Here is a 24,559-nt window from a genome sequence, read left to right as displayed (position 1 = left end):
GTCGTCTGTTTAGCTGGACGACTTGTGACGTCACAGCGCTGGCGTCGTCTGTTTAGCTGGCCGACTTCGACGTCACAGCGCTGGCGTCGTCTGTTTAGCTGGCCGACTTCGACGTCACAGCGCTGGCGTCGTCTGTTTAGCTGGCCGACTTCGACGTCACAGCGCTGGCGTCGTCTGTTTAGCTGGCCGACTTCGACGTCACAGCGCTGGCGTCGTCTGTTTAGCTGGCCGACTTCGACGTCACAGCGCTGGCGTCGTCTGTTTAGCTGACCGACTTCGTCACAGCGCTGGCGTCGTCTGTTTAGCTGGCCGACTTCGACGTCACAGCGCTGGCGTCGTCTGTTTAGCTGGACGACTTCGACGTCACAGCGCTGGCGTCGTCTGTTTAGCTGGCCGACTTTGACGTCACAGCACTGGCGTCGTCTGTTTAGCTGGCCGACTTCGACGTCACAGCGCTGGCGTCGTCTGTTTAGCTGGCCGACTTCGACGTCACAGCGCTGGCGTCGTCTGTTTAGCTGGACGACTTCGTCACAGCACTGGCGTCGTCTGTTTAGCTGGACGACTTGTGACGTCACAGCGCTGGCGTCGTCTGTTTAGCTGGCCGACTTGTGACGTCACAGCGCTGGCGTCGTCTGTTTAGCTGGCCGACTTGTGACGTCACAGCGCTGGCGTCGTCTGTTTAGCTGGACGACTTGTGACGTCACAGCGCTGGCGTCGTCTGTTTAGCTGGACGACTTGTGACGTCACAGCGCTGGTGTCGTCTGTTTAGCTGGCCAACTTAGACGTCACAGCGCTGTCATCGTCTATTTAGCTGGCCGACTTTGTCACAGCGCTGGCGTCGTCTGTTTAGCTGGCCAACTTCTACGTCTAAACATTCGACTGTTTAGCTGGCCAACTTAGACGTCACAGCGCTGGCGTCGTCTGTTTAGCTGGCCGACTTCGTCACATTCGACTTCGACAATTTTTTTAAAACTCATCCGTTTAAATTATATTAAGTTCATCCATTTTGTATCAGATCCATAACATCTCTCAGTGTTCAGACACTGGTGTAGTGAGCAGCTGAAGTGAACACTGGCCTGAAGTGTGTGTGACGGGTCTCTGTGGGCGGATGGGCTGATGATCTCTCTTGTGCACAGATTCCCACAACCCTTCCGAATGGTTGAGCAATCGCTGTCCCAGCATGCCCCCGCATCAGGAGGGCACGGTCTGACAGGAAGCGCACCCTCAGACCTGTCCCCGTTTCCACACACCTTATTAAAATAACAGCATAACGCTTCAGTGAAGTGACGAGTGAGGTCGAGCTCTACCTCTGTGCTGTAGGACACGACACCTGCCCTGAGAAAGTGTGTCTCGTCTCGAAAGATGCCGCTCCTCTTTTCTGTTTTTCCCCCAAATTTATTTCTGGTTTTTACTAGTATAACCTGTTAACTCTCAGTCCAACTTTGAGCATAGACCTGAAAATGACATTTCCAACTTCAAGTTGTTACAAATCTTGAATATTTTGGATATACTGTCTAATCAATTGAATTCTTAAAACTAATGTATTAAAATTAAAACAATAATGGCTCATTTGCATATTCATAGAACCGCATACTAAATGAGCCACGTGTGTAGAGTTAGCCTACGTTCAAGCTATTTTAAGGCAAGAAGATTTTTTTTTCAAGGAAAAAACTTTTAAATGTGTAATTTTGGTGATTTAAAGATGAGTTTTAAGGGATAAAACAGGGACTGTAACAATTTAATTTCTCAAAATGCTACACAACAGAGTAGCGCGCTGAGAGGACCAAACGCCTACAGTACTTGATTCAGTGTCCAGCCCTACTTTTGATTTATTCATCTGACTTTTGTGACATTCTGCATTCCACAGTAAATTCCATTTCTCCGACTGGATTCTGCGGTGTTTTGACGTAGGGCCGCGGTTTCTGACGTGTGTGCCTGTGTGAAGAGCGTGGATCAGTCTCTGATGTGGCCAACAGTGTCATGTTAATGATTAGCCGATGGATGATGTCAGCTGTAACGCATGGAGACCGCAGTGTCCACAGGGCCCGTCAGGAAAAACATCTCTCCTCCCGAAGGAACGCCCCAGAGACAGCGACCGCATCATGACGGGACTCTGATTCTGTGTGCCGGCTCAGGATCGACCCACTCCCTCTGTGTTTCATAATATGATTGGCGTTGTGTTGTTCCTGTGTAATCTCCTGATGTTGGGATCAGATGGGAGGCCAAACTGATGACATGAACATTTTCAACACTGTTTTTTTTTTTTTCTGCACCCAAACACACAAGGCCGTTCGGGACAGATGGCAGCACAGATTACATCCAGCGAAATGTTTTCAAGCGTTCGCTCATGGGATGGGTTTCCATTAACAAATGAGTTGTTTTTCTCATGTACGTCCTTATTAGTAGCAGGTGGGTGGCCGAAATGTGTGAGGTCAGATAGTTGATAAATATAATGAATAAAGTCCTTTTTTAACGTTCACGGGGTGTTTTTAAAGCAGGTGAAGTAAAGGATGCAGGTGAGCGTGAGTGTGTCGAGTCTGTAATGTCATCTGGACTGAGCTTGTGCTCCTCACGGCTTTGGCTTGTGTTCTTGTGTTTGTGGAGAGCAGTGAGTTCTGGGTCGGATATCTGGAGTCCAGTCCTCTGTGGTCCGGCTCGGATGGGTGGGAACGCCATGATGTCATGTTGTCCGCGCTCCAGAACTGATCGAGTTCATCCAAACAGCTGGAAGCGTTCGGGCTGATGTGGTGATGTATGAGCTGCTCATGTGCAGGATCAGTGTGTGTGTGTGTGTGTTGTGATCTTCCTCTCTCATTGATCCGCTCAAGATGTGGACTGCACTCTTCACTAAACCTCACGCTTTACTAGCGCTGTGACGGTGGGGAAGGGTTGTAAACATAGAAAGCAATAGAAGTTAGAGTAAACTCTGGATCTACGCCAGGTTGAACTCTACAGTATTTCCACACACAGATGAATGTGCGCTCGTATATCCGGCTCTGCGTTGAGTGTCTCCTGCCTCCTCTGTCGTCTTGGATGGGGTTTTTTCCACTGAGCTCATGGCAGGGTCATTCTCAGGTCAATCTCTTGGGTCAAATGTTGTCACTTCCTGCCTTTTTTTTTTCATTTATTTTTTTATTTTGCGGCCATGATGGCTATAAAGGCTGTCTATGTGGGCAGCTCACTAGATTTTGAAGCAGAAAACACATTAAACTGAATTGGCAGCACAGTTAGCTTGCCTAATGCGATTTATTTCCAGGAGAAACTGGGGAAATTATGTACGATGGGACTTTATATTTGAAGTAATTTATTTTCAGTTAAATATGTATTTAAACAGTTTATTAATCATTTACTTAGTGATCTTATGAACCACTGACAACTCCTAAATAACCGGTTTGTAAATAATGCAATACTTCATTTAGAAATTATGAATAGATCATTAACAAAGTATGAAAATACAATTATTAAACCCATTATAGATATGCTTATAAATCAAGAATAAAGCATTTATAGCTGTATTTATAAACTGCTTATTAATGTCTATTAATGCTTTATAAATGATGAATTAACTGTTTACTAATGCTCAACTAATGATTAATAGCGTGCAGTTATTATAAAGTGTTCCCATGTTTTCTTGCCCAGAACAAGAAATTTGAGGAGGATTTTCAGCTGTGTATTTTTCATACATGCAGACCTAGAGAAAGCACAATTTAATTTATTATAAAATATAATAGCACTATACTAGTATAGGCTAAAATATTGTTATTGTGGTCAGGGTTAGATAGGAACGGGGGCTTGGGGCAAAAATGCCATCAAAATGAGCAAATATGACCCTCAAATTTAAGAATAAGGGACAAAAAATGCCCTATTACGACTGTCGCAGTTAAAGCGAAAAAAGAATGAGAAGTGTTGATTGATATAACTACATGAGCAGATCTATAATATATCTTTTGTTGAGCACTCTTACCAATCACACATGTTTCTATTGACCAATCAGAAGCGTTTAGATTAGTCACGGCTGAAACGCCAGGTTTGTCAGTGTACACACTCACTGTCTGAATTAGAGATAATTGATTTATCTTTATTTCACAGTTCTGCCCTGTAATGTTATATAATTCATATATCTGTTGGCTATTTATAACATGCAGTCATTACATGCACGTGTGCCACCTTTGAGCATCACTACACCAGTGGTTCCCAGACGTCTCCTGCCGGCCCCCTGATAGAGAAACACATGCACACACATAAAGACTCTCTCAGACATGACCTTGGGTTGTAGGATTGATTTGAAACATTGTAATTAATACAGTACTTCAACTTCATCAGGCTTCTTCTGTTTGTAATGCGAGTGTGTGTGTGTGTGTGTGTGTGTGTGTCTTGTTCATCTTCATACTGTCAGAAGCTAATGTTTTGATTCACGCAACACACTGGTTATCCAAAAATGTAAGTTTTATATAGAGATTAGGGCTGTGCCAAAATATCGACACAGCTAACTATTGCGATATTTATTTTCATGGTAGTAATGTGTATCGATATTCCAACCTCCTAGTATCGCTATTTTTTTTTATTGTTTTAAACAGATTTAAAATGACGTTACTTCATTAAATCCCTCTGTGTCGAACCTCCTCAGTTCCTGTAGATCGCTGAATAAGGCGAGCTCTATGGATGCGCACGCTGTGATCGCGGCTCGCAGATGAGTTATCCAAATATCAAATATCAAAATAGTTTACAGCATAGCAGAGCATAGTCAGGTCACCTTTATTTATAAAGCGCACAGTTTTTTTTTTTTTTTTAAACAGCTTTACAGTGATAACAGGAAAATATTGGACCCAAGCTTGTTTAGCTTTACAGCAGCTCAAGAAGAACATAGTGTCGTAGTCCGTGTTGAGTAAGACCACTACGATTCGTTTAGGTTGTAAAAATCATCAGTTATTAATTTAGTTCATTTATTCATATATGTATGTGATGTCATCGTCCAGCTCAGTTCAGTTCTCACATAATGGTGTCAGTCAGGCAGATCAATAATATTGTTGAATATTAAACATACTGACTTTCAGTTTTAATTTAATACACTTAATTTTTTTATTTACAATTACAGTCACTTGCAGTTTTACATTTTTTTTAATTTATTTTTTTATCGTGGCATTTACATTTTTATTTAAAAGTGTTCAGTGACACAATATGCACTTCATACATTTCAGCGTGTTCGCTGTTCAGTGACACTGCAATGCTAATAGTTTAGCTAATAAATCAGAATGGAAGTTTGTATTTTCTAATACAATGTGGTACACAGACCAGAATACCTCAGCTGGCACAGCAATTATGTTCACCTCTATTATTTTTTACATGTTTGATTTAAACAAAAAAAGTATTACAATATATCGCAAAATGTATCGTATCGCGATAGACCGTATCGTGACATCGAATCGTGAGGCCCTTGCCAATACCTTGAGGTTATGACCCTAACACTATAAAAACAGATTAGATTTTGTATTTCCTTAAGCCAATTATTAATATTGCTGTAATGTTGTAAATGCTGACCAGTGATAAACCTCCTTCAATATCTTTGAACTGTCTCTCAGATTTGCCACAGAGGCTCTAGCAGGATCTTGAAGTTTAGAAATGTTTGATTAATGAAGTAATTTGATGTGAGAGAGTGATTTTTCTCAGTGATGAAGACTGTGAGGGACTCTTCCTCCACACACACACACACACACACACACACCAGTGATGAAATGCTCCTCAGTCCAGGCCGAGTGTGCATGTTTCTAACGCTCGATGAATAATTCATACTCACTATAGTGGAGTGTATTCAGGGATGTTTCCAGTTTATTTAAAACTCGTAAACGAGGGCGATTAGTTCCAGCCCAGCGGGTGGTATCACAGATTCAGTGTGTGTGTGTGTGTGCGGCCCTCTGCATTCAGCGCTGACCTTCTTTTATTGCTGCTGAGTTGACATGACACTAAGTGCATGCGTAACCAGGAACTGCCCGTCTCCATAGCAACCCTGAGCCCCGGCAACTGAAGGGGCAGCAGGCGGAAAAAACCCACGACATCCATGAGGAGCAGTGTGTGTTCGAACTGTCAAACACTGACCTTGCCGGGTCGTGAATAGGGTTGGGTATCGTTTGGGTTTTTTCGATACCGGTGCCAAATCGATACTCTTACAACGGTACCGGTCCCTGAACCGATGCTTTAAAAAAAAAAGCCTCAAAATGATGGTGAATGACATTATATAATGGCTTTTTTATTGAAAAAAATAAAATAAAATAAAAAATTCTTAACTGTATATATTAACATTTTACTGTACGTTCACACCGCCGCCCTGCCAGCGACGCCGGAGACAGATTCGGGGATCTCTGATGCTCTGACGTAGATCGACGGCGTGATCTTTTTAACCCAATGTTTACAGGATTGCGTTCTCTGGAATCCTCTCAGGCGCAGGACTTCTACATTCTGATTGGTTGCCGCCGAACCGCGTCATAGCTTATTACCATAAAGTTGACCTGACTTCAACTCTCCTCGCCGCTCTCACGTCCAAGCCGCGCCGCCCTCGCCCTCGGCTCTCCTGATAACTCCACATAAGCTTCATAAATTCATCATCTAATCATTCAGAAATGTCCTGTTGCTTCTACATGTTGTCACTTTTTCTTGAGTCTCTCCATCTTTCAGACTCCGGTTTAAACATCGCTGAAAGTTTTAAAAGTTTTAAAAGGCTAAAAGTTTTTGAAATTTTCAGTGCATGTGTGTGTGTGAGGTAAAAGGACATGAGCTCTTGAAGCTCCGCCCCCTGCGCCGGGAGCAGCAGCTCATTTGCATTTAAAGGAACAGACACAAAACGGAGCGTTTTTGCTCACCCTCAAAAAGTGACAATTTTAACATGCGATATAAAAATATCTGTGGGGTATTTTGAGCTAAAACTTCACACACACACACACCCCTTTAAGTGCCATGATGAAACTCCTCGTGGAAGAAGAACGCTGTCATGTTTACAACTGAGACACTGAGCTCTTCAGGATCAGCTGAAGGCTGGATTTCAAAAGTATGTGAAGATCACGGCTCTTGTTGCAGTAAACTTGCACAGCGCTCTAGAATGATTCATTTATTAGATGTACGCCGGTCTGTTATTGTAGGGACGTCGACTTCACATGTTCACACTAAACATGACGTGGAACAAAACCAACTGTGATTGGTTGCGTTATGTCAGTCAGTCATTGGCTGATATTTTTATTCTTAAATACATGTAAGTGAATGTGTTTTGTCATTTAAGAAACCTTTATAAGGATCATGATTCATGTAGTTGATCTGTAACACACAATGGCCGCCATGTTAGTACACACCGCAGTTCAGAGACACAGGATAGTTGTGATAAGGCTATATAACAGCGCTGAGAGCGTCCGTCTCGTCAGCCAACGCAGATTTGAGTTCAGATGATCACGTGATCTGAACATTAAGCACACCAGTGTGAACGATCGTACGCGTCAAAGGGTTAACTAGCGATCACATGCGGTGATGATGCGTCTTGCGTCCGTCTCGGACTAGAGGGCAGATATTCAGCCGACCGCTGAGGCTTTAAGTGCCGCCGAAATCTGCGGTTTGATTCGGTCCGGTTCCATATCGGTGCCGTTTTCGGTGCCCAACCCTTTTCCTGAGTGGATGATGTTTAAAGATATGCAGCTGTCGTCATGGGCAACAGGTCAGGTGATGCTGAAATGTTAATATAGGGCTCATTTCAGGGTCCATTTAACCTGCCGAATGTGAAAATCCAGGCGGAGTCTAGATGTGTCCCAAGTGAAGCACCATGTGCTCTAGCGGAGAGTGTGTGTGAGAGTGTGTGTGAGTGTGAGTGTGTGTGAGAGTGTGTGTGAGAGTGTGTGTGAGAGTGTGTGTGAGAGTGTGTGTGAGAGTGTGTGTGAGAGTGTGTGTGAGAGTGTGTGTGAGAGTGTGTGTGAGAGTGTGTGTGAGAGTGTGTGTGAGAGTGTGTGTGAGAGTGTGTGAGAGTGTGTGAGAGTGTGTGAGAGTGTGTGTGAGAGTGTGTGAGAGTGTGTGAGAGTGTGTGAGAGTGTGTGAGAGTGTGTGAGAGTGTGTGAGAGTGTGTGAGAGTGTGTGTGAGTGTGTGTGAGAGTGTGTGAGAGTGTGTGAGAGTGTGTGAGAGTGTGTGTGAGAGTGTGAGAGAGTGTGTGAGAGTGTGTGAGAGAGTGTGTGAGAGAGTGTGTGTGAGTGTGTGTGAGTGTGTGTGAGTGTGTGTGAGTGTGTGTGAGTGTGTGTGAGTGTGTGTGAGTGTGTGTGTGTGTGTGTGAGTGTGTGAGTGTGTGTGTGTGTGTGTGAGTGTGTGTGAGTGTGTGTGTGTGTGTGTGTGTGTGTGTGTGTGTGTGAGTGTGTGTGTGTGTGTGAGTGTGTGTGTGTGTGTGTGTGTGTGTGTGTGTGTGTGTGTGAGTGTGTGTGTGTGTGTGTGTGTGTGTGTGTGTGTGTGTGTGTGTGTGTGTGAGAGTGTGTGGTGGTGAGTGTGTGTGAGAGTGTGTGAGAGTGTGTGTGAGATGGTGTGTGAGTGTGTGTGAGAGTGTGGAGAGTGTGTGTGAGTGTGTGAGAGTGTGTGAGAGTGTGTGAGAGTGTGTGTGAGTGTGTGTGAGTGTGTGTGAGTGTGTGTGAGTGTGTGTGTGTGAGTGTGTGTGAGTGGGTGTGTGAGTGTGTGTGAGTGTGTGTGAGTGTGTGTGAGTGTGTGTGAGTGTGTGTGTGTGTGTGTGTGTGTGGTGTGTGTGTGTGTGTGTGTGTGTGTGTGTTGTGTGAGTGTGTGTGTGTGTAGTGTGTGTGTGAGTGTGTGTGAGAGTGTGTGTGAGTGAGGTGTGTGTGAGTGTGTGTGTGTGTGTGTGGTGTGTGTGAGAGTGTGTGTGAGAGTGTGTGTGAGAGTGTGTGTGGTGTGTGTGTGTGTGTGTGGTTGTGTGGTGTGTGTGTGTGTGTGTGTGTGTGTGAGAGTGTGTGTGAGAGTGTGTGTGTGAGAGTGTGTGTGAGAGTGTGTGGAGAGTGTGGGAGAGTGTGTGAGAGTGTGTGAGAGTGTGTGAGAGTGTGTGAGAGTGTGTGTGAGAGTGTGTGTGAGAGTGTGTGTGAGAGTGTGTGAGAGAGTGTGTGTGAGAGTGTGTGTGAGTGTGTGTGAGTGTGTGTGAGTGTGTGTGTGTGAGTGTGTGTGAGTGTGTGTGAGTGTGTGTGAGTGTGTGTGTGTGAGTGAGTGAGTGTGTGTGTGTGTGTGAGTGTGTGTGTGTGAGTGTGTGTGTGTGTGTGTGTGTGTGTGTGAGTGAGTGTGAGTGAGTGTGTGTGAGTGTGTGTGAGAGTGTGTGAGAGTGTGTGAGAACCTGTTTTTCTATCCCGGTGGGGACTTCAACCTGAATGCACACAGACTCATGGGGACTCGTGTCACAGTGGGGACCTAAACTGAGGTCATGGGTAAACAAGCTTATAAATCATACAGAATGAGTTTTTTTGGAAATGTAAAAATGCAGAAAGTTTTGTGTGATGGGCAGGTTTAGGGGTAGGGTTAGTGTGTGTGTGTGTGTGTGTGTGTGTGTGTGTGTGTGTGTGTGTGTGTGTGTGTGTGTGTGTGTGTGTGATGGGTAGGTTTAGGGGTGGGGTTAGTGTAAGGAGATAGAATATACAGTTTGTACAGTATAAAAACCATTAAGTTTATGGAGAGTCCCCACAAAGATAGTAAACCAGACGTGTGTGAGAGTGTGTGTGTGTGTGAGAGTGTGTGTGTGAGTGCAGGGAGTGCCCAACATTTCATCTTTTCCCGGGTAATTGCATCATCCCGGTGTTTGAAGTGCACCTTTTCCCTTTTGAATTGTCGGTGTGAACACACTACTCGCTCTATTTATTAATAGTGCATAAATACGCAAATTGAAATGAATCTTCTGTCTTGGTTTTTTTTTTTTTTTTCCCATTTTTCCAAATTCACTTTAATGGAGCCGATATTTTGTATGCAAATGAGCTGCTGTAGCTGTCTAGCTCTGTGCTCCTCTTAATGTCAGCATGGAGTCGGTTAACCAGCTCATGTCATTACAACATCTTCACAATCTCAGCAACCGTCCGCTGACATCATCAAGGCCGAGTGGGTGGGTGTGAACAATATTAACCAATAAATATCATAATCCGCTTTTTATAATCCAATCAGATCTTGATGGATGAGCTGTGTAATAGTGTGTGTGAGTGTGTGTGTGTGCTGGAGTCCTCTTGTGGATGTGTGTCATGTTTATGAAGTCTTAGGGTGTACTCACACTAGCCAGTTTGAACCGTGCCCGAGTGCGTTTGACCACCAAAGCGCGGTTCGTTTGACTAGTGTGAGTGCTCCGAACCGTGCCCGGGCGCGGCTCGATTAGCCGGCCCTGGCCCGGTTGGAAGAGGTGGGCCAGAGCACGGTTCAGTTGGACTCGGGCGCGGTTCGCATGCAGTGTGAGCGCTAACCGTGCTGGGGCACGGAACAGGACGCGTGACGCAAACCTCCTCATACGAGCAGCACGATTACGTGAAAATTTTCGTGCCACAAAGGCGATAGATCTGTTTAACAACAGGCTGTGAGAGGGCTGTGGACCAAACGACTCAAAATTATCCACAAAGTAAACAGAGCGATGGACTCAGAGCGATGCGCCGCTCTTCCTGTTTATCCCGAAACCGTCACACCATAATGACGTAAGCGTGCTCCGGCACGAATGCTGAAACCCTATGTGAGTGCAGGCCAGTGGGGGAGTGGGGAGGGGGGACAATCGTACTCGGGCCCGGTTCATGGCAACCGTACCTAGTGTGAGTACACCCTAAGGTGAGCTTGATCACACATTATGAACGAGTTACACACACTCATGAAACCGTTCAGTGTGTTCACTCTCCGCAGTGTCCGACAGCCCAGTTTACTTCCGCATGAGTGTGTGTGTGGTGACACTGCTGACCCAAACCATCTGCCCTGATGAGCCTGTGTGTGTGTGTAGTTCACACACTGAGTCTCTGTGCAGATGTGAGCATCTGTACACCACAAGCACTTATCTACAGTATGCATGAAATGTTTGAAATAAACATGTAACACAATGACTGAACTGCTCATGACTGCTTCAGTGTGTGTGTGTGTGTGTGTGTGTGTGTGAGCGGACCAGCACAGTAAGAGCCTCTCTCCAGCTGCCGTCAGGTGACTTTAATCACTTCTGTTATTGCCGTCACAAGACTCAGATCTTCTGGTGAAGTGAGCCGGACAGGAGATGAGCTGGTAATGCAGTTACTGATGCGCTATAGTCTGATGTGTGTGTGTGTGTGTGTGTGTGTGTGTGTGTGTGTGTGTGCTGACGCGCTGTAGTCTGATGTGTGTGTGTGTGTGTGTGTGTGCTGACGCGCTGTAGTCTGATGTGTGTGTGTGTGTGTGTGTGCTGACGCGCTGTAGTCTGACCTCATGATGGCTTATGAAGCTGGTGCTGCTAAACACTCATTTGGTTTTGCTGTGGGCGAGAACTAAAGCTAGAACCCAGTCAAATGTAACTCAAATGGTAACAGTCACAGAAACTCAGACGTACACAGAGAAGTTTAATGTGTTGTGAGTGTATTTTCATATTTGGGGGGTTTTCACTGTGTGTGTGTGTGTGTGTGTGTGTGTGTGTGTGTGTGTGTGTGTGTGTGTGTGTGTGTGTGATTGAAATGAACCCGCTGGATCTCTCAGATCACATTCCTGTGGATGTCCGGCAGTAAAGCAGGCCAACACACAGACACACACACGCACACACACGCGCCATCTGTCCGAGTGCAGTGGTGATTCAGATGAGAGGACGTCAGCTGACCGGAGCACTGGGTTATGTGCCGCTCATGATGCTGTGCGCATTATTGCTCAAGAGAACGTCTTGTGATGAAACAGGGTTTATCTGTCAGGCAGACAAAGGTTTACCATGATTTACCATAGTTTACCATTATTTACCACGATTTACCATAGTTTATCATGCGAACATGCTAATAATGCTAGCATGATGTTTTAGATTTTTAACAAGAAGTTAACATAATTAGCATGTAGCTAGCATTTTGCTATGATTTACTATAGTTTACCATGATTTACCATGTTTGTAGTATGATTTACTTACATTTTTAAGTATTTAAACATTACAGTCCTCATGATAACTTCCGTTAACTTTACATTAAGTAAATGCTCTTCAAAAGCTAATTACTCCTGGACAGAAATGCTATAGAAATATACAGAGCGACCGCAAAAGCGGAAGTTAAAAGACAATATTGTAAAGATGGCGGCCTCGTTTCTCTGGCGCACGAGCTCTACTGCATTAATGAAACTCGGACATACGTCATCTGCCATGTTGTGACGGTCACATGACCTACCAGCATCAGTTGTTTCACTGTCAATCACAGATCCTCTCCTGTGGCCTTGTGGGACAGTGCAGTGTCCATCAGATGTGTCTCAGTGGAAGCAGTGGGGCATCATGGGACTGTTCTCCTGCTGTTTATGAGTCCTGTATCGGGATGAACGGGATAGTGGAGGAGTGTTTGACTCGGGACACAGCGGCTGTCTCCTGTGATTTACTGTCTCTGTTTGATACAGTGTGCAGATCTCAACTGGCCTCTTCCCAACACACAACTGGCTGTTTCTCATTTTATGAAAAGTTTCCTTTTATGAGTTTCCTGATGGTGCGTTTGACAAACAAGAGTTCTGGCGGTGTGTTTGCTCAGAGACGGTTCAGAGCTCTGTTGTCTCTTGTGTGCTTATCATGGGAAATGTTTGCTTTAAAAGCTTTACACACACACACACACACACACGGCATCCAGTGCATTAAATGTCATTCATAAAGCTATCACACAATAGATGCAAATCCAGAACACCTGCCACACACACACACACACACACACACACACACACAGAGTGTGCCGGTGCGTGTCAGGGCCAGAAGTGTTTCTCCTGACATGACCAGGCTTGATCGGGCCTCATCAGGGCTTCCTCGGGGGGGTTTGGCGCACCGAATCCCAGCGTCCGGAGCGTCTCCTGGGGCTTGAGGAGTTGATCCGAGTCAGGAGACGCTCCGCTGCTCATTTCTCATCAGACCAGACTACCAGCTAACTTCAACATTTAACACATCTTAAACCAGTTCAGCTCAAAGCGCTCTTTCAGAAACCAGCGAGTGTTTGAAATGACTTATTTGCGATCTGATGGGGATTATGATCGCAGTATGAGGCAGAAATATATTTATATGCAATGCTAAAGAATCATTGCCTTAATATAAATAAATTTTACATTTACTTTGCATCTTACAAATGAGGAATACAGCAAGCATTCATCGTGAAGAGGCAAATAAACACAAGAAGTGCTCAAAACGTTTCAGACGCTGCTCAGACTATCATCAAGCTAGAAGAGTTATTGATAATCATATGATTATAATAAATACCTGAGACTGCCTGAAGGACTTAAACATATATGATTATAATCGTGTATTTATTTGGTTTTATGTTCATCTGTCTCTTCCCTGTGCCGTCGTTGCTCCTGCCTCCCATGAATCATTCTCTGGTGAACTCATAGCTCCTGTCTTCTTCCCATGAGCCTCTGTTGCTCTGACTGAAGGGATGACAGTAGAGAGAGATCGCTCAAACCTCCTCACATCGCATCATTTCCTGGAAGATTAATAGAAATGTGACATACATGATCTAGTATTTCTCTGAATGTGTGTGTGAGCCTTTGGTCTTAATGGACTTGTGTTGTGCATCAAACGGGCACGACTGAATAAGTGTCTTTTCTTTTTATGTGAAAAATTGCTAGTTTGTTTGATGTGCACGCCCGATCTAGTGATACTTCAGTGAGCTGGTGAGACGGTGATGTTGTGTGTGTTTAAGAGCGTGTTTTAGGGCAGCCCTGCTGTGGAGAAGCGGATCTAGATAACCATCAGGACGCACGAGGCTACGGTGTTTCGTATGTGGTGTCTGACATTAGCTGTGGGATTGCTCTAGGGGTGTAGCGATTCCCTCACGTCACGATTCAATACATATCACGACACTGAACTCACCATATTATTGCGATACTCCAAGACATGTGATAAAAGGATAACAAATACAATGTTACTGTTGATTAAAATGCTGATTTTGTGTTACAGTGTGTGTGTAAATGAACAGGCTTGGACTCAGTGCTGAAACCCAAAGCACAGGACAATAGAGACGCCAGAATAACAATATTCATGATTCTGAAGATGAAAATACTGAGTTATTTTAGACAAGTATGCTTGCACTCTTTCACTGACTAGATATATGTAAAATAGTGTCAGCCACTTTTAACTGGTAACATCAGACATTTGGCATTATCAGGACTAGGGCTGTCAACGAATATTCTAAATTCGAATATATATTCGAATAGTTTTAAAAAACAGAAATTCGAAAGTGAAAATTAATATTCGAATGTGAATTTCGAATATGGAAAAACACGCCCGCGGAAGCAGAGGCGCGGCTGTCTGCTTTGCGAGTGGGCGCGCGCGCTGTCTCGTCAGGGTCGCCCTGTCTAGCACAGCGTCACTGCTGAAAGTTGACTTGCATGGAAGATGGCAGAAAGTGCAGAGCCCAAGTTCAACTCGACCGCAGCAGAGAAAGTGATTTTAAGCCATGTCTGGAAGTACTTTGGATTTTGGTCGGTAGAACGTAAAATTGTGGAGCCACGACTCCCGCGAGATAAAGTAGTATGCAAGCTATCTATGTAAGATACAGATAGCATACCATTCGACCACTAGCAACATGAGGTCACATCTCGAAAATTGTGTGCCTCATTTTATTTAACGTTAAACAGAAAAGTTCCACGTTTACCACAGCACAGCTCGCTCGGAGCGTTCAATGTCGGTTCTATACTGTAAAACTTCAATTAATGTTAATAAATTTGTTTCAATCACTGAATGAAGCCTGCTATATTTGGGACAAGAGTCGCAACCTTAAATTGCTTGCACAAAACTCTTGATCAGCACTCAACATGTGCTTATTGTTGTTGTTCATTTTTAAACCGTTATGCGCAGAGAGCGCGAGCGCGAGGGCGAGGGAGGGAGAGAGTGCCTGCGAGTGAGCGAGAGTGAGGTCTGCGGTCTTGGCCATTAGTTTATTTACTTGATTTTGTGTTGGTAATACATTGTCAAATATGTTTAAACTTAAATTAACTACCTATACAAGTAGTTATGTCTCTTTGTATTAATTTGTCCTGTTATTGACGTAATGCGCGTCATTGACAAAATGCGCAACCAGATGTTCGAATAGTTCGAATATTCGTATGTGTTTTAGAGGGAATATTCGAACGTCATTTTTGAACAATTTTGACAGCCCTAATCAGGACACACAAATATTCCCCCGTTGCTGTATATTACTATTATATTCAATATATATATGTATTATATTCAACATTATATAGCCTACTAGTTTAATGTAGTACTGACACATAGACTGTAAAAAATATGGACAAAGCGTCTGTGACGTCACCCATAGACTTTCCGAAGAACGGGTTTGAGGCCGTTTATGGGGGGTATGGGCTTCGCCATCTTGGAAAATCTCGGGAAATCCTAACCCCGCCCACCTTCTGGCCAATCCATATATGGGTAAAAGGGCGGGCTTTGTGTGAGACTGGAACGATGTCATTTTCACGGGAAGAAAGCAACATAAACAACAATGGATGACATACAGCAGATCTTGTTCTTACTTTTCGGCGTGTTTGTCACAAGAAGCCAAGCGCCGACATTAGGCGTTTCTCGATAGCAAGTATGCAAAGTTCGGACTTAATTGCCAAGTCCAACTCAGGAGAATGACTCCCGAGGACGCAAGTCTGGTTATTCTGCGTCACTCCGCTCGCTCTGCTACTCCGGTTATCTCTGTATGTATATTTTAGGCATCAATAAAACGAAATATGTTATAAAACACCACACTGCCTCTTTTCATTTTAATTTAAAGAAATCTTAAACATTATAGCCACACAAATGTGGTTCAGGCAACGCGTATTGATTATATTCACTGCATATAACGTTTGCCTATTTATAACAAAACGAAATATAAAACACAACCCTGCCTCTTTTCGATTTATATAATATAAAAATATTAAACTTTTTAATATGGTCCAGGCAATATGTGCATTTGTACTAAACAACCGATGTTGCCGTAAACAACATTACAGATCATCTTCGTTGTATTAAAATTTAAAATGACCACACTCAACCCAGTCTCTTTTTGTTAAATTTCAGTTTTATCAATATTAGCCATTATAAAAGTATAAGTAAAAGGTACAAGAAGCTATACAAATAAAGCAAACAATTCAGTCAAACATACAAAGTCAGCGCTCTAGTCTAACCATACAACGTTAAAGTTAAATAGCTTATAAAGTTATGAAACCTCCCCACAGCCAAAACGATTGGCCAGGGAACAAATTATAGATTCACGAGCCCAAAAATCGCCCGTTAGATATACACAAGATGAATTATATCTCATGTTTAACCACCACAGAGACGCCAGAGTAACTGTAAATTACAAAATGGCGCTTCTTATGTTGTCATTCTCCTTGGCGCTGCCTAAGCTCGTTATCAGCTGTCAATCAAGCTGTCAATCAAAGTTAACCACGCCCTTATTTGTCATACATTTTATATCTAAATATGATCTAAACTAACGAGTTAGAAAAAAATTCACCCCCCTCACAGTCCATGTAAAAAGTCCATGGGACCAACCTGTAAAAACATGAATTTATGCTGTGAAAACAGACATTTTAACATGGGGGCTATGGACATTTACTCCCTTTTGGGACCTCCCTCTAGCGGAGTTTCGATGTATTGCAGTTTTTCGCACTTCCGGGTAGGCTTCATTTCTCAGATTAGAGTGTTGCCGCTTGTACTGACACTAAAACTTGTCTTAACTTGAATTTTTTCTCACACAGTAATTTTCACTTTGGGTGAACTATCCATAATACAGATTGTCACTATCAGTGATACATATTGTTGCATGTTTGTATTGTGATATATTGTTGCACCCCTATATTGTGGCCAAACCCGCCAGCCTCATACTCGCGGGTGGTGTGTGTTGGAGACTGACAGACTGACATACACACGGGTGGTGTGTGGCTCTGGATCCTGATTAGTTTTGACAGCTTGTGTTGATTTGTTATCTGCAAGCATTGCAGTTTGTGGATTAGTGACACACACACACACACACACACACACACACACACACACACACACACACAGAGTGTTTTACTCGTGATCTGCAGCTGAACCTTCACAGATCTGAAACTGAACATGTATTTCTTTGTTGTGAGTTCTTGTTTAATTGTAGACACGTTAAATAAAATGAATAAAAGTGTTTTTCTTTCAAAAGAACAAAAGTCTTCCTGAGCCCGAACTCTAGGTAGGGTTTGTCTAATGTTACACGGTTACCCAGAGGGCCGTTGCTCTGATGTACACGCATCACATGTGCGTTTGAGGACAAGCCCCACACGTGATGATGTCATGCATGCTTTCTCTTTCTCACAGCATATTTGCTGTTGCCTTTCATCAGTGGTTTTCCCCTGGCCGCCTCTCTGGTGTGTGTGTGTGTGTGTGTGTGTGTTGTAACAGCTGTGTGCTCTCTGAAACTCCCAGCATGTTTGACTGGTCCTGGTGCGATCTTGAGGGAATGTTGTGATCATGATGAACCTGAGATGGGTGTGTGTGTGTGTGTGTGTGTGTGTGTGTGTGTGTGTGTGTGTGTGTGTGTGTGTGTGCAGTAGATCTCAGTCAGGGCAGCGCCATAATTAATTTTTGGACAGGAATGAAAACAACGCTGGAAGGGACTGAAGTACAATGTGTTCAGTGGTTTGAACTGTTGTAAAACAACATACCAATTGTTCAATATCTTTCCAAAACCTTTCAGTATTCAGAAACTCCATGAAACCATGTTGAAAGTTGTGTGTTGTGAAAATGATGTAATGCAGGAGGAGCCTTATACATCACATGCCATTGTAGAGACTGGAAGAGGACTGTGTTTTCATCCACACATGACGTCCACCCTGATCAAGCTCTATAGTCACTAGGGCTTCGGGCTGCACGATTAATCGCAAGTGACATGAAATCACGCTTAAACCGATTTGGCTTAATACGATTTAGAAAATTTGAATGTGCTGCTTGTCAGTAGGCGCGTTTCCATTACAGATTTGCGCAAAACGTTTGCGATTTTTTTTTTTCTTCTTTTTTTTTCTTCTAAATGTTGACAAAAAACTATTGCGAAATGACGGTGTTTTCACTGACCGATGTTATGCGACTAAAACTTAATTTTTCCTCTCGCGATCAGTAAAGTCATTCCAAAAACCATGGCAACTGACGTTGGTGGGTTTATGTACTATATCCCAGCAGCCACTGCTCTGGCCATTATTATTAATGGAAGGAGATGTGTGTGTGTTTCCAAGCATTAATGATGAGGAACGACCCTTATTATACTGTGAGCGGCTCATATGAGGAGTTTCTGGGTGTTTCTCCCTCAGTTCTGCTGCGAGGTCTTGATTGTGGCATTTATTTGAGGTTTAGAATCCATTATTCCTGTAATTCTTTTGTCTTATATGAGTTTAATAAAGAGCTCTGTCTCGTATTCTGTCCAAACACACCGCGTCATCTACGTCAGGTGACTGTAAATGCACAAAAACTGTTTCCATTGCAGTTTTGCGAAATATTTTTTTTCGAATTGCCTGAAAACCCCCTCATGCGAGCGGAAAAACTTGTTTGCGATAAATGGGAGTTTTTGCGAAATTGACGTGTTTCCATTGGGCGTATTTTCAATTCGCAATTTTCAATTTGCGCAATTTGAAGGGTAATGGAAACGCGGCTATTGACGTACAGCTCTGTGATCCGTAGTAGACGCTGATCCACCTGATAGCACTGCGAGTTTGAGTGGCTTATAACCAGGGGCGGAACAGAATATCCATTGGGCAATTTTGAGTTTCCTCCTCTGTGTGATACAAGAATCGATGCGCAGGCGCCAAATATTGATATTTTAGTTAAAGTAAGGCGCTCTATATAGATTTCCCTGCTCCCAGCGTTGCTACTTCATGGCTCCTCAAGGTGGCTCTCAAGTATCAACACATAAACGTGAATATAAGTTAACTAGCCTAAGAAAAAGTTTATAATGTGATGGCAGACAGCACTGTGAGAAATAATAGATGCCCAAACCATGTTTAAGTCCAAATTCTGGACCCACTTCAGCTTTTATACCATTGATGGGAAACATGTTGTAAATGGACATCTTTGACGCTCTTCACCGAGCGCTTGCAAGCGTCAAAGATGTCCATTTACAACATGTTTGAAGTGTTGATCATTGTAGCCAATCACAGACATGTTGAGTGTGTGAACACAATGGCCAATGATTTTTTACTTTTGACAGCACTAGTAGATTTAACGTATTAGCGCTATGCTACTGTAACCATGGTATTGTGGCAGAAATAGTCGAATGTTTTTATGATTCATTTCAGGGTTCGTACAACCTTTTGAGAGTGAAATTCAAGCACTTTTCAAGGACTTTCAAGTGCTTCACACAACTTTCTCCAGCATTTCAAAGCTCTAAATGTGAATAATTGCGTTGCAGGACGATTTAATGTGTGCGTCAACACTTTCTGCTTGTGCTCCTACAATTTTCAGTATTGATTTCGACTGATATGAGAAATGTTATCAGGGCTCAAGACCAAATTGTTTTACTAGGAGCACTGCTACAGGGTTAGGGTTATGGTTAGCACTGCTACAGTTAGGGTTATGGTTAGCACTGCTACAGTGCTCCTAGTAAAACAATTTGGTCTTGAGCCCTGATGGCATTTCTCATATCAGTGGAAATCAATACCTGCAGAATTCTGGATGTAAACCTGGTAAAATGTGCAGGATGGGAGTTATTCACTCATTTGACTATTGCAGTGTTGCATGAGCGCTGCTTTGAGCTTGTTGTGTGTGTGTGTGTGTGTGTGTGTGTGTGTGTGTGTGTGTGTGTGTGTGTGTTGTGTGTGTGTGTGTGTGTGTGTGTGTGTGTGTGTGTGTGTTTGCTCATGGTGGGGTTTGACGACTCGCTCATACAGGCTTTGTTCTGATGCTCTGATAACATGAAAGAGCGTTTTGATGCTTTTCAATCTTCAGCCAGTGATTCTCTTGTCTCTCACGGTATCAGACTCACTGTGCTGAAAAAGACTTCCTCCCATGATGATGAAAGATATGAGTAAAGCTGATTTAGTTTTTAACAACCAGGTCTGCTCTCAGAAATAATAAACATGTTTTTTAGCTGCTGAACCTTCAGAAACTCTCCATATAAAGAGTTATATGACTGGATAAATATCTAAATAGATTTCATAAGGCCCTAAAAATTTAATTTACGCTAAACTACTTTTGCAGTTTTATGATTTCAATTAGTTAAGGCACGCTGATTAATAAAATGTTATTAAACAGGTTTCATACGGCCCCTTATCTGCGCTGAGGCACATTCACCCTTGTTTTTTTGTACAATTAATGGTTTAATTAAGGTTTAATACTCAAAGAATATCTAATCAATTGAATTCATACTTAAAATATATTTCGATTGATTAACATTTATAAAAAATGCTATGCATGTTTTATTTATTGTCTTTAAATGAAATGGTGTGATATCGTATATGGGCTTTAAATAAGGCATCAGGAATGATGGACACTTATGAGGTGTTATGGAGTAAATGTGGACACTTATTGATCTGAGACGTCATGAGCGAGTCGTGTCTGCAGGTCGGTTGGGTCTGCTTGACCTCAGAAGATGTGATGGCTCATGGTATGACTCTTAACCTCTGTGTTCTTGACTCTTGTGTGCCAGTGTGCCGGGCGTGATGACGACAGAGGTGGGATCAGAGACAGATGTGAAGAAGGAACCGGAGAAGGCTCCTGAAGTTCAGCATCAGACGGACCCTGTGCAGACAGACCAGCCCGACAAACCAGCCGACAGCGCCGCCCAGCCCGTGGCCAGTGCCGCCCAACCGGAGGTAGTGCTGAGATCTGCAGTGCGTTCCACAACACACTGATTTGAGCAAGTACTGTATGCGGTGGGCTTGCTGCGATAGTCTGTGTGACCGGTGTTCAGAAGCAACACTGCTTACATCACTTGCCCACATTAGATGTTTTTTGTGTAATAAAATCATGTAGTTCAGTTAGAGAACAGACACTACAATTAAAAACTGAACGTGTCTGGTTAATTAATCGTGAGCCGGAAGAGTCACAGATCAGCAGCAGGAGTCAGGTTTCATTTATCACGACAGTGACGAGCTGACTGACAAGAATATTTGATGTCGAAGTGAAATGTAAAAGCGCCTATTTAAGCGGATTTCTCTTACTGTTTTGTTGTTGTTTTTTTCATTAAAGGGGTCATATAATGGTACATGCACTTTTACAAGTTGATTGCACTGATATGTCTGTTGGCAGTGCCTGTACACAACCATCCTATCATGATAAAAATCCATCCAGTGGTTTTGTTTTAATCTCCTTATATGTTTGACCCTCTCTGAAATCAAGCCGTTCGATATTGTGACGTCATAAGATCGTACGCCCCTCCCGCTATTGTGATTGACAGCTGTGTTGCAACACAAGACCCGCCCTGAGTGAGCTGTGACAGCCGTCATAGTAGTCCGCCATTGTGGATATGCTGGAGCAGAATGGCGTCTAAGCGATTGTGGTGTTCTGTTCTTAGATGAAATAAGGAACACAGCAGTAATTTGGATGTTCCTAAATCCGAGCCGTTGAAGAAACAGTGGCTGAGTTTTGTTTTTGAAGCGATATGCCCAAAGGATTGACGCGGGGATTCCCTCACGGGGATTCCCCACGATCGTCCATGCTTTCATGTTTGCGCGAATCATTTCACACCAGACAGCTTTACAAACGAGAAAAAAACGGATCGGTACCAACGTGTTCCTGCTGAACCTCCAGAAGATGTGAGTGTAATGTTTTATTAACCTTTATATTAGTATTTATAATAATCTATGCGAAATTTGCAAACCTTGCTGCAGGCTTCACAATGAATGCATCTAAGGTTTACACTCAGGGTACATTACGGCATGTTTTCTATGTACGACCTTCTCAATATAATTCATAATCCCACGTTTATAATGAACAACGCGTGGTTATTGTGTTAGAAACGGTGTACGCCCAGAACAGAGGGGCGGGGTGAGCAAAGCTCATTATCATTTAAAGACACATGCACTGAAACGGCGTGCTGAAAACAGAGCTGTTTTTGACCAGGTAAAATTAGTGTTTTCTTACAATACTAATGAGAATTTTTAATTAAAGTATATTACAAACTTTTAATTTAGACCCTAAAGAATCATATTAGCTTGTACAAAAATGGCATTATATGACCCCTTTAAGAATAATAGGGCTGGACCCGAATATTCGTTCAGTGGGTTGGTATTCGATTTGAAAATTTGACATCTGAATATTCGTTTGTTTTTTGCACATCCCCCTCGAAACGGTTCTCATTCGTGCTTGAATATGTTCAACACTATAAAATCTGACGAAATACAATACTCTTTTTCCAATTATCTTATATAGCCTAGCCATTTTAATAGGATGGACAGTTGAAGGAACCCAACCTCGTTATACTTAATAAATATATTTGCTTCTTCTTGGCCTACTAAAGTGTTCCTGCAACAGGAGTGTTCTCTGGCTAAAGCGCAGAACAGCGGAGTGTGTGTGGACAGAAGCGCATGAGAACAGCGGAGTGTGTGTGGACAGAAGTGCAGAACAGCGGAGTGTGTGTGGACAGAAGTGCAGAACAGCGGAGTGTGTGTGGACAGAAGTGCAGAACAGCGGAGTGTGTGTGGACAGAAGTGCAGAACAGCGGAGTGTGTGTGGACAGAAGTGCAGAACAGCGGAGTGTGTGTGGACAGAAGTGCAGAACAGCGGAGTGTGTGTGTGGACAGAAGTAAAGAACAGCGGAGTGTGTGTGTGGACAGAAGTGCAGAACAGCGGAGTGTGTGTGTGGACAGAAGTGCAGAACAGCGGAGTGTGTGTGGACAGAAGTGCTTACCTGAGCTTGTGTTTTGGGTTAAGCTGCGTTGCTTTGACATTGTGGAATAATAGAAACAAAATGTATTAAGCTTTTTACCCGTTATTATCAATCTAAATTAATCTCGTTTTTAATTTAACTTAATTTAGTTTTTCTTTATTTAAATTTCATTTTTTTCCTTATTTAAATTTCGTTTTTTCTTTATTTAAATTGCGTTTTTCTTTATTTAAATTGCATTTTTCTTTATTTAAATTGCGTTTTTCTTTATTTAAATTGCGTTTTTCTTTATTTAAATTGCATTTTTCTTTATTTAAATTGCGTTTTTCTTTATTTAAATTGCATTTTTCTTTATTTAAATTGCGTTTTTCTTTATTTAAATTGCATTTTTCTTTATTTAAATCTACCCTTTACTGTGTCAGTAATTTGTTAGTCAGAAAAATATTAGACTACCTTATTAAAAGTATTGCTAAGTAAGTTAAGTTAACAGACCTGTGTGTGTTTTATATCACTCGTGCAGTGTCCGTTAGGAGCATATAAGCCCTGCCCGCGTGAGGTGCGCCGCTTCCCGCTCGAGTTCTGTAGTTTATTATAAGTTTATTAATTCTGAACATCTCGCGTATCTATCTATATTGCACCAAATGCGACACTGCACTCCCTTGTGAAGTCGATTGGATGAACGGTTCTCGAAATAATCAAAATGCAAACGGACAGACAGACACAGAGATTCCTGCCTTTATTAGAGAGAAGAATATGTTCATCACCCTCTCTCCGAAGCTTCGAATATTCGATGTTCATTACTACCGAAGCTTCGAAGCTCAAAAAATGGTATTCGGACCAGCCCTAAAGAATAATACGCCCCCGCCCCCCCCATGTGTTGTCACATGTTGGTTAACCAGTGGGAAAATATCCTCACCATCACATCCCTAGTATGTGGTAAAAATGACACTAGTGTCTAAACTGATTTGACTCTGATTTGACTCTTCAGTGTCTAAACTGATTTGACTCTGATTTGACTCTTCAGTGTCTAAACTGATTTGACTCTGATTTGACTCTTCAGTGTCTGAACTGATTTGACACTAGTATCTTCAGTGTTGCATATGTCGGTCCCGCAGGAGAGCCGGAGCGCGGAGCCGGAGAGCCCGCAGGAGGAGTCCTCGTCTCCCGATCCCAGCAGCCCTCCTGCCACCGGCGGACAGAAGAAGAAGGAGAAGGGCATCTCTCGCTTCCTGCCTCCATGGCTTAAACGACAGAAGTCACAGAGCCAAGACCAAGCCTCAGAGAGCGCAGAGCAGCCCCAGAGCCTGAGCCTGAAGGAGGAGGAGGAGGAGGAGAGCGAGCCGAAACACCAGCCGGACGGAGCAGGAGCCGCCCCAAGCTCAGAGAAAACAGAGGAGGAGAAGGAAGTGAAGGAGGAGGTGAAGGAAGAGAAGGAGGAGAGCAGGCCAGAGGAGGTGAAGGAGGAGGAGAACGAGAAAGAGGAGGAGAAGTCCGTCGGCAGTGCTGACACACAGGTGAGAGCCGCTGCTCATACACACACGGGACACTTTTAGTCGTTTTCATCAACAGTGCTGTGATATAA

General features: G+C 43.2%; 1 protein-coding gene across 9 annotated transcripts in view; it reads left to right on the top strand.

The window, feature by feature from the left end:
- Positions 1–24,559, top strand: part of epb41l2 (erythrocyte membrane protein band 4.1 like 2) — a 96,291-nt gene that overhangs the window by 13,993 nt on the left and 57,739 nt on the right. For all 9 annotated transcript variants that reach the window (XM_081377963.1, XM_081377970.1, XM_081377967.1 and 6 more), the window contains exons 2-3: positions 20,800–20,965; positions 24,093–24,491. In XM_081377963.1, the coding sequence (XP_081234089.1) occupies positions 20,813–20,965; positions 24,093–24,491 (552 nt within the window). In that variant the 5' untranslated portion in view covers positions 20,800–20,812. The remainder of the gene's footprint in view (positions 1–20,799; positions 20,966–24,092; positions 24,492–24,559) is intronic.

The sequence above is a fragment of the Scardinius erythrophthalmus genome, assembly GCF_964197995.2.
Source record: "Scardinius erythrophthalmus genome assembly, chromosome: 11".
NCBI classification, from domain to species: Eukaryota; Metazoa; Chordata; class Actinopteri; order Cypriniformes; family Leuciscidae; genus Scardinius; species Scardinius erythrophthalmus.
The sequence above is the reverse complement of the archived record's forward strand: the minus strand, read 5'-3'. Positions and strand labels throughout refer to the sequence as shown.